Below are 10,200 nucleotides of genomic sequence, written 5' to 3'. Positions count from 1 at the left end.
CCCCCCTCTCCCCCCACCCCACCCCAACTTTGTGGATTACACATAAGCTACTTCACCAGCACCATATCTGCATGGGCCTGATGCCCTGCTATCACCATGATGATCATAAACTCAACCTCAAACACTGTAAGCAAGCCACCAATTAAATGTTTTATAAGTTGCCTTGGTTACTGTGTCTCTTCGCGGCAACAGAACAGTAACTAAGTTTCTAATATCTGACCCCAGATCCCCTGCTCTGTTTTCATCTCTTCCTCTCTTTGATCATCTATGAGCTATGTTCATTTTGACCAAGCTGTGAATGGCACCAATTAGGCCCTGAATTTTGGGTTTTAGGTGAATGTGTTGAAGAAACCCTACCTGTGACTATAGCATTCTATATTAAGGGACTAACACTCCCTACAAGCCCATTTTGCAAGAAAGATGTGTCTTCTTACCATTTGTCTTCTGTTCTCCACCAGGTGAATGCCAATGATTCCCAGGAAAGACCCAAAGCCCAGCTGAGGTGAGAGGAAGAACAAGAGAGAGATGTTTGGTTATCATCATACTGACCCATCACAGTTAATAACAGCCCTTGGGCTGGCAAGATAGCTCAGTATGTAAAAGCATTTGCTGGCAAGCATAATGACCTAAGTTCAATCCCCAGGACCCCACATGGTAGAAGGAGAACCAATTCCTCTGACCTTCACATATGAACCATAGCATGCATGCCATCCTCCCTTCAAGGTAAGTAAACGTAGTTTTAAATATTTAATAATTCACCCTTAAATGTTTTGTCCAGTTGAGTGTGGTAGCACTTGGGAAGTTGAGGCAGGAGGATGGCCAACCTGGGCTCCCAAATGAGATCCTATCTTTAAAAAAATTAATTAATTTCATTTAATTAAATACTTTGTCAGTGTGACCATCCTTACCATGCAGCATGGAGTTGCTGTCCCTAGAGAGGGACAGTCCCATCCTGTCCCCTCCAATGCCCACTGGTGGGGCAGAAGCTGATGCTTCTAGATCAGCCCAACTTTTGATCACAGAAGTCAGGTAGTAAGCCCCCGTACATCTTCGTAGGGACCTGAATCCATCTCACTGACCTTCTGACATGCCCTCTAAAGCCAGCCCAAGAAAGAGGGAAAGAGATTTGGCAGGTGGCACACCTATGATGTTTCAGCAGAAGGGATACCAACACCTTGCCTATACTAGAATTCAGATTGGACAGCAGGCAGCCTGGGCATGTGAAAAAAGCAAGATGGAGGCTTGGGGTCTAGGAGTTCTCCCAGCAGAGGGTCAGTCAGGTATTAGGGTCATATGCTTGCACCTGTCTTCATCTCAAAGCCTGGGCATTGGATCTGAGTTCCAGAGGTGCTCTGAACACACTCCTCTGAGCCCATGCTAGTCTGAGGGGTCAAGCACTGGCCCATATTGACTGTGAAGAATAGCATCTCTCCAAGTATTGAGCTTTGAAGGCCACACTCCTTGACCACAGTTCACAAATGTCAGACCCAAACATCATAAAGATGTTAAAATATATGTTATACTAAGTTTAATATGTTTTGGATGTGAAAACTTTTATCCAAAATTGATGATTTTTTTATTCATGCCCAGGCTACTCTCCTCCTGAGGTGGTTGGTACCCCTCAGCTCTGTTGGATACAGTGTCTCATGCCCAGGCCACTCTCCTGAGGTAGCCAGCATCCCTCAGCTCTGTTGGATACAGTGTCTCTGACCTGACTTTCACTATCACCTCCATGAAGATACAAAGTCCCAGACAAAGTTAATCTGGTTAATATATTGTTAGTTCATCCCCCAGGGCAATATCTCCTTGCTTGCTTCCCTCAGAGATACTCTATGTTGGAATATAATCTTGTGGTGATTAGCTTTGATTACCAACTTGTCACAACCTAAAATCACTTGGGGAAAGAGTCTCAATGAAGGGTGGTCTATGTTGGGTTGGCCTCTGGGAATGTCTGTGGGAGACTTGCTTAAATGAATTGATGTGAGAAGACCCTGCCCACTGTGGGCAGCACAGTTCCCTAGGAATGGAGGAGTCAAGCTGAACTCAAACAGCAAGCAATCATCATGGGCGCGTTTATTCCTCTCTGCACTTGATTGTGGATGGGATGTGGCCAGCTGCTTCAAGCCGCTGTTCCTGTGCCATCCTAGCGTTCAACAGTGGACTATAACCTGAATGTGGGCTAAAAATAAACCTCACCCTTATGCTGTATTTTGTCAAGGTGTTTTATCACAACAACAAAATGAAACTAGAGCTCCCTGAGGTGAGACTCTCAAACAAGTGTAGCTGAGAACAGGCAGCAACTACCACTCCAGGCTGACCTTCACACTCTTCAGAGAATTAGAGATGCTACACCTTCACACAGTCTAGCTCATGAATTTCAGGATCCCCTCCTTGCCCTGACAACGTGGGAGAAGAGTCTGGTACAAGGACAGTATCTCTGGTATGCGCTTCATGCAATGTGACAGTAACCATTCCTACAATGTTACAGCAACCATTCCTACACAGAGGCGTTATACACAGGGCTAGCTATGAATTATATCCAGGCAGATAACAGGGCTCATGTATCCAAGATGCATAAATAAACAACAAAGATTAAAGGAAAGCAAATATGTTTTGAGGCTGAGGCCTGAGAGTCCTGCCTTGTTGAAGTTATTAGCGCCGTCCCTAGAGTCATTCGCCCTTTTGTGCGAAGCCAGCACACAGCCGTCCTCCTCCTTGTTTTCAATGGTGGCATCATGAACAACAGCTTCAACCCATGACCTCTCCATGGGGATCTCAAAGCCACCAGCCCATCTGCCAGGAATGCTGGGGCTGCTGTACGTGTTAATGTCCAGGGGCAGCAGGGCTGGTCCTATAGGGATCTGGGGAGAATGTTACCATCTCTTCAGAGACTCAGTTCCAGGCCCTCCCCACTGTTACCGTGTAACCTTATGTGGCCCTGAACCCTCTCTACCATCACCAAGTCATACCCTTCTCCTGACTGGTCTACCTTCCAGGGGGGCCCTATGACAACACTGTCCTGTGAACATGGTGCAAGCCTATCTTAGGGCCCTGTAACCAGCAGCCCTCAGCCTTCTCTCTTTGCTGGATACTCTCTCAGACACTAGGCATCAGGCTAGGGTCATTTTTCCTAGGACTATGTCCCCCTGCCCCACCCCCCAGTAGGAAGTTTCCAGTACCATAGACTAGCAGGTGATGCATCTGTCCACTTAAATCACTGAACACCCTGCCCAGTCCCCCATAGGCCTTTGACTCACAATAATCCCTGGGTAGTAGCCGCCCACAGTCACATTCTCTGTCCTGGTGGTTGCAGCAAGGCCAATGGTCAGGATAAGTGTGGACACCAGCAGCAGAGAGCCCACAAACCACAAAGAGATCTTCTTTCTCCTTGCAAAGCCCTCTATGAGGAAAAGAAGGGTATTGGTGAGCTGGGGGCTGATTACCCACCCACTATGCTCCTGGCCCAGTCATTTGGAATCCTGTGAGCTCCAGGCCTGTCCTCTACCAACACAGGGAAACCTGGTCCAGCCTGGTCTAAGGCAGGCGAGCAGCCTACCCACTCCTTCCTCCTTGTCGATCCTGAGTAAAGTCAGGGATCACTGCCTGAGGCTGGAGAGTGGCTTGTCTTCATCCATCTCATGTCCAAGGAGAGAAGGATTTCACAGGTTAAAGAGGAGCCAGCCATATAGGTGCCATGAGTGTCAGGGGCAGCTGTGTCCCAGATGCTGCACCTTCAGGGGCAGCTGTGCCCCAGATGCTGCACCTCTTCTGCCAGCTGCTGGGCCTTCTGGGTGTAGACCTACCCACCTGGCCAGAGGGTTGCGTCTGCAGCCTCAGGCTGGGAGACTGAGTTCTGACCATGCTACAGCTCCGCAGAGATTGTTGGACTCAGGAACACTTCAGGGAGCTGCAGCTTGGCCTCTGTCCTACCTCCTGAGATACAAATACAATAGCCAGGCCCTGCAACCGCTATGGAACATGAGAGGAAGTTCCACTGAGTATCCTTCTCCAGCCGTCATCAGACAAAGGCAAGAGCCATAGAGGGCTCCTCTGGACGCGGGCTCTATGCAGCCCAACTCCAGGGGCTGCTCATGGGAAAGAGCTCCACCCTCCACAGTGCGACCTTGAGCCTGACTCTTCCCTGATGGTCTGGGGAGGCTAGAGCAGCTTTCCCATTGACTGCCACTTGCCTCCCCTAGTCACTACATACCCATACCTGAAACACAGGCTATGGGCAAAGCCAAGGGAGAAGGCATATTCAACCCCGATCCAGCCATGCATCACATATCACTGCATGTCACTGGCCATATCACTGCAAACACAAGTGGAGTGGAAGAAACGTCTGGTGGCCTCATCCTCCTCCAGAGTCCTACAAGTCAACAGTTTGTGAGTGTGTACACACCTGCAAGTGTGTGTACTCCTGTGTTCCTATATATGTGTCCACACTGCACGGTACCTGCACCACCAGGAAGCAGCCTGCCTACCTACCCAAGTATACCTCCTTTCAAATGCCCACTGGAGCCGGGCATGGTGGAGCACGCCTTGACCTTCAGCTTTCAGGAAGCAGAGGCAGGTGGATCTCTGAGAGACTCGGCCTGGTCTACAGGGTGAGTTTAAGGGCAGCCAGGACTACACAGAGAAACCTTGTCTCAAAAAAATTATTAAAATGGCCAGGAGCCTGCTAGGGCAGATCTTCATGCTCTGGTAGGTTCTCATTTGACGACTTCGCACACCTTTGATCCCACCAGTGAAGCTTGACACAAGTCAAGACTATGACACTTAAGGAAAGGGTAGTTACAGACTCAAGACATAAATTTTAAAAAGCACCACAGATGGCTTCTCACATTCCACATGACTCAGCTAACCTGAGAAAGCCATTTTTACCTCACCCAGCAAGGGCACACCTCCAGGAGCAAGGCCCATCTCCAGAGGTCTCGCTCATCTCTGTTCAGCCTCCTCACCCTTCTCCAGAGCAGGATGGGACGGGTTTCTCCTGCGAATCTCCTCCTAAACCACCAATTCTATCCATTCCCCCACACACACAGCAGTCGCTGGCTCCCAGGAGCTGGCAAAGGTCACCCTGTCATCTCTGCCCTCACTGCTTCCAAGGTCCCCGGCTTGGGAGAAGATGGAGCTCTTGTTAAGCAGGCTTTTCAAGTCCTGGCCTCAAATGTGGGTTCAGGCTCCCTCCCCCCTCTGATTCCCCACTCTTTTGCCTTAGAGGACGGTTTATGTCCAGAGTATACAAGGCCTTGTACCTGCCTCTGCTCACCCTATGGGCCTACTTCAATGTCAACTGCAGAAACGCCACGGCATGCCGCCACACACCGCCGCACACCGCCGCACACCGCCACACGTGTTCGCTCTCCCACTCATCCCTCTGCTTCCCCTCCTCGTTCTCATTCATGCCCCAGGTTCCCATCCCCCACTTGAGTTTTCATTGTGTGCATATGCCTTCAGATCCCAGACTCACAACCATGAGCACAAGGTGATCTCATACCCTCACTAGGGGCTTCCTGTTTAGGGACAAAAGGCCATCAGACATAGATGAGCCATGGCACATATAGACTTTATAAAGTGCCGCATTCCAGAGGGGGGCGAGGGGAATCTGGAATGCGGTATGGGAAGAGTACTCAGGAAAGGAGGCCTTGAGGTGTTTGGGGAGTGGATCCAGCTGGTCCTGAGAAAGCCCAGTGGTTGCTGGGTGGTAAGTGGATAGCCGGGGAGCTGAAGAACAGGGAGCTGGAGAGGCTCTTGCAGCGGGGTGAGCAGAAAGAGAAACCCCAGTTCCACTTTTTCCTGTGTCCACAACCTCTGCATAAATGTAAGGGAAGAGAGGCAGGCTGAATGGAATCGACCCTGGATAGCTCAGGCCTGTGAGATGTGACGAGGGCTAGCAGGAGCCAAAGGCAACAACTTTTTTTTTTTTTTTTTTTTTGGAAAGCATCAGGAACAGGGCACAGGGCACCCTTGACAGAACGTGGAAGGCCTTGCAGCAGCCCCTTCCTTCTCCACAGTACCCACAGCCCTAGCAAGAGCACACAGCCTCGAGAGCAAGCCAAGGAGGCTGGGGCCACCTGCAGTAGGATGGGCCTAGGTACAGCCTGGTCTTGCCTCACAGTGGGTGTCTGTAGAGATAATGAACAAGAGCATCCTGGATTAGCAGGTAGAAACCAGCCCTGGAGTGAATCAGGTAGGTGCTGCTCCTCCTAAAGGGTTTCCACTTTCTCCATTTACCTAAGTGCATTCCACATCAACTACATTCCAAACAACTAATAATGACCCAACATGGCTGACAACTAATAATGACCCAACAACACAGCTGAGATCTGGGTGGACCTTTCTGCTGAAACTTCTTTCACCTGGGGTGACACCAGACCACAGCAGCCTGGACCATATCCTCTCTGTTGTCACTAGCATGACATGACATCCTGGGCTGGTGACACTTAGCACTGTTAAAGAGCTATGGCTTCTGACCTACAAAAACAGTTGGCCAAAGGCCAAGCCCTTGAAATTATACCATCACTCATTTATATCCCAGACAGCTGTTCGACCCTTACCACTCCCTTCCTCAGTCTGACTTTCCCCCTAGAGTATTCTGTGGTAAAACCCCAGAGACATGAGCAAGGTCAGGCTGCCAGCATTTCTGTCCACAGTTCCCAGGTTAAGACAGGGTCTGGAAAGTTGAATGGTGGCTGGACAGGGCAGGTGAGCATCCCTTTCTGACTTCTTGGACTGGAGTTAATGGATTCCCACCAGAAATACGGGGGCAAGAAAGTCCCACCCAAAGTGTCTTTTATAAATACATCTGAATATTCAGTGTGGCATAAAAAATAAGGAAGTAAAAAACAACCCAAGAAGACAGAGGTGTCTGAAACCCCAGATACAAACATTTCCACATCAGGTTTTGGAGATGAAAGGCATTTCACATATGACAGATTCTCAATTACTGCACCATCTCCTCTGTCCCTTATCCCATCAATAAGATGCTACTGCCCTGTGCCGAGAACAAACGCACGCCCGCAAGGGAGAAGAAGGCCAAGCAGGGCTGTGCCTCTCACTCTCAGGATGCCAGCGTCCGGCTCACCCTGGGAGGAGGTGGCATCTGGTGTGGTGTAAGTAAGACCTCACCTGGGTAGAGAGGGCAAAGACAGCAACTTGATAGACTGAGTCTATTAGAATGTCCTCAGAGCCGGTCTGTGAAAGCTATCCCATTGAAAAATCACAGGGCTGTTCTGAGGGTGCCATTGAGCCAGCTGTATTTAATGTTCCTGTCTACTCGGTCTCAGGTATGCCCTCCCCAAATACCCCAGCATACCACCTGGCCACTTTCTGCCCCCCAACCCCCACATCGCCCCTCATTTGCAAATGTTGTCCTTCCCAGGCTCCTGCTCTGCTTGGCTAGAACTGCTGACTCAAGGTCCTCATAGCTCCACTTGGTCAGCCCAGAGGTGCAGGCATTGATGGATGACAGACCATCCTCTGTGCTGCACCATGGGAAGAGTTACAAGACCCAGCAAGGTCCTTCTTATGACCTTGCTATCTACAAGGCCAGAAATCCTGAGTGAGGTTGATCCTCTGGGTCAAGTGTGGTAGCCTGGGTCTAAAGTCTTACTGGAGAATTGACTTGATGACCGCAGAGCAGCTGGCCTTACAGATGAGAAGGTACAGCACTGTCTCTCAGAAAGAAGCCACACCTATTATTATTATTAAACAGCACTAATCAATCAGACTTCCTAAAGGTGTCTCCACCAGGGTTCCCAACGATCACCAGGAGTTCTGAAAGGATCTTCAAGAGCTCCCCTACCCCCACTCTGACCTAACCTTAATCCCACAGCAGGGGGTCACCATGTAAATCTCCCCCACCCTCTCCCCTCCAGGAACAATGCCCGGCATCCCTCCAGGGTCAGGCTACCTCCCAGAAGAGCTCCGGTGCCTAACTGGCTGGAGCCAGAGCCTGCACCAGGTTTCCTGTTTGCCCAGACGGACCTGGTTTTCAGCTGCGTCGGGCTTGATGTGGGAACAATTAGAGATGGAGGGGCTGGGGTGTGAGGTGGAACCCTCGCTAGCTCCAACAACTCTAAAATCCCTGCGCACCTTTCCCCGCCCCCCTCAGGCAGGAAGCGCTCTCTGATTCTTTTAAACATTTCCCGGAAAAGTTTAGAAACTGAAATAAATGCAGTAGGACTGGAAAGGTGTTGGTCTGGGACTTAACCACTTAAAAGGATTTGGGTCTGTTAACAGAAAGATAACACCGGGACAGAAACCGAAGGGAACAGTGGGTAGATTGGTGTGGAGAAGGATGAAGGACCAATGGATAGGTGGCCTGCGCCATGTGAACCCGAGTCCCAGCCCCAAACCCCAAAGGAGTCCTGTGCCCAGAGTCCTGAGCTGTGCGGGTAGTTCCCCTCTTAGATTAGCTAGACTTGTAACCCAGCTCCCGGGCCCCCAAATTGCTTGCCAGCGGCAGAAATATCAATGATGCCCTTAACTAACCTGTGGTGTCCAGCAGAGCCAGAGGGCCTGGCACAGGCGGTGGGAGCGGCTGCATTCCCGAAGTGCCCTCCGCTGGGAGGGCAGTGCTCCGAGCCTCCTTCTGCCCGGTGATTAGGTTTCAGGCGGCCCAGCAGCAAGAAGTGTAGCCCTGTGTCTGCTCTCCTCTACTCCACCGGCACTTCTTTCTACTTATCCTTTGGTCATTTCCCTTCTCCCTCCACCACCCCTCGGCCCCCTCCATCTCCTACACCTCCCTTCCTCCCTCCAAGGTCCTGGTGCCTGCCTGCCGCTCCTCCTCCTCTTCCTCCCCCTTTCCCCCCTCCTTTTTCTCCCCCCTCCCCCTTCCAGTCTCTAGTCCCTGGAAATTAAGAGTCTAGAAAAAGACCCACAGACCCAATGAGAATTAACGTACCTGAAGAAACACTGTGGACGGCTGGCCACAACCCAACCCTCCGTCAGAAGTGGCTCCAGACCAAGGACTGGGTGGCTCAGGTGGAGGGCAACAGAGAAAGTCAGCAGGTGCAGAAGAGGGATTCTCCACCCAGCTGGAAAGGACTCAAGGCCCTGCCTACTTCAGACCCCCAGTGAGCTGAGCCCTCCCGCATCAATCGTTAAGAAAATGTTCTACAGACTTGCACACAGGTGATGTGATGGTCGGAGGCACCTTCTCAGTTGGGGTTCTGGTGGATCTGCATACAGCATGGAAACTCTGTTCTGTCCTGGGCATTCCCCCACCCAGCAGCAAGGGCAGGGGTGTTCTCCTCCTACCCCACACACCCCAGCTAAAGTTCTGAGTGAAGACTGCTATGGGAAACCAGAGAGGGGCTGCAAGAAAACAGGCGAGCAGACAGGGCATGTCTTAGGTTCCTGTCGCTTCTATAAAGATGCTATGGCCAAAAGCAGCTTGGGAAGGACAGAGCTTCTTCGGCTCACATGTCTGATCAGTCCATCATTAGAGACCCAAGGCAGGAACTGAAGCAGAGACCACAGATGGACTGACGCTGCTTACTGGCTTGCATCTTATAGTTCGCTCACCCCGCTTTCTTATACCACCCAAGACCACCTACACAGGGGTGGCACCTCCCCCAGTGAGTTGGGCCCTCCCACACCAGTCCTAAACACCGAAAATGCTCAGCAGTCTTGCCCACAGGTAATATGATGGAGGCGGCTTCTCAGTCGATGTTCCTCTTCCTAAGACTCCTCTAACTTGTGTCAAGTTGACAAAAAAAACTAACCAAGACTGAGCACCGTGCATAGCAGCAGTAGGGGAAAGTAAGTCTTTTAAAGACTACTAATGCATTGTTTAAAATATTTTGAGAACCAGGACTATAGCACTCAATGGTGAAGTGCTTACATAGCTTCAGGGTAGGGTACTTACACAAGTCTATAGTAGACTGCTTATAGCACAGTGTCAGAGTACTTACACAGGTCCACAGTAGAGTGCTTACATAGCTCAACGGTAGAGTACTTACACAGTTCCATAGTAGAGTACTTACATAGTAGAGTACTTACTGAGCTATGGACTTACACAGGTCCACAGTAGAGTGCTTACATTATGGCAGGCATGAGGCTGCTAGCCTGATCCTTAGCTGCAAAAACAGAGGCAGCCGGGTAGGGAGGAGGGAGGAGGAGGATGGGAAATCAGCCTCTCCTCAGCAAGGAAGACCCTTGAAGGCTGTCTCCTCAGCAAGACACTGCTGACAA

At 50.6% G+C, this 10,200-nt stretch overlaps 1 protein-coding gene across 3 annotated transcripts in view; it reads right to left on the bottom strand.

Annotated features, from left to right (window-relative positions):
- Positions 1 to 8,704, bottom strand: part of Tmem255b (transmembrane protein 255B) — a 29,504-nt gene extending 20,800 nt beyond the window's left edge. Inside the window, exons 1-3 of one of the 3 annotated variants that reach the window (XM_031342582.1) lie at positions 8,497 to 8,704; positions 3,258 to 3,400; positions 435 to 497 (exon numbers count right to left, since the gene is read on the bottom strand). In XM_031342582.1, the coding sequence (XP_031198442.1) occupies positions 435 to 497; positions 3,258 to 3,400; positions 8,497 to 8,551 (261 nt within the window). In that variant the 5' untranslated portion in view covers positions 8,552 to 8,704. The remainder of the gene's footprint in view (positions 1 to 434; positions 498 to 3,257; positions 3,401 to 8,496) is intronic. The other 2 variants (XM_031342583.1, XM_031342584.1) reach the window with 2 other exon arrangements.
- Between the last annotated feature and the right edge of the window lie 1,496 nt (positions 8,705 to 10,200).

The sequence above is a fragment of the Mastomys coucha genome, unplaced genomic scaffold (assembly GCF_008632895.1).
Source record: "Mastomys coucha isolate ucsf_1 unplaced genomic scaffold, UCSF_Mcou_1 pScaffold22, whole genome shotgun sequence".
Taxonomy (NCBI): Eukaryota; Metazoa; Chordata; class Mammalia; order Rodentia; family Muridae; genus Mastomys; species Mastomys coucha.
The sequence above is the reverse complement of the archived record's forward strand: the minus strand, read 5'-3'. Positions and strand labels throughout refer to the sequence as shown.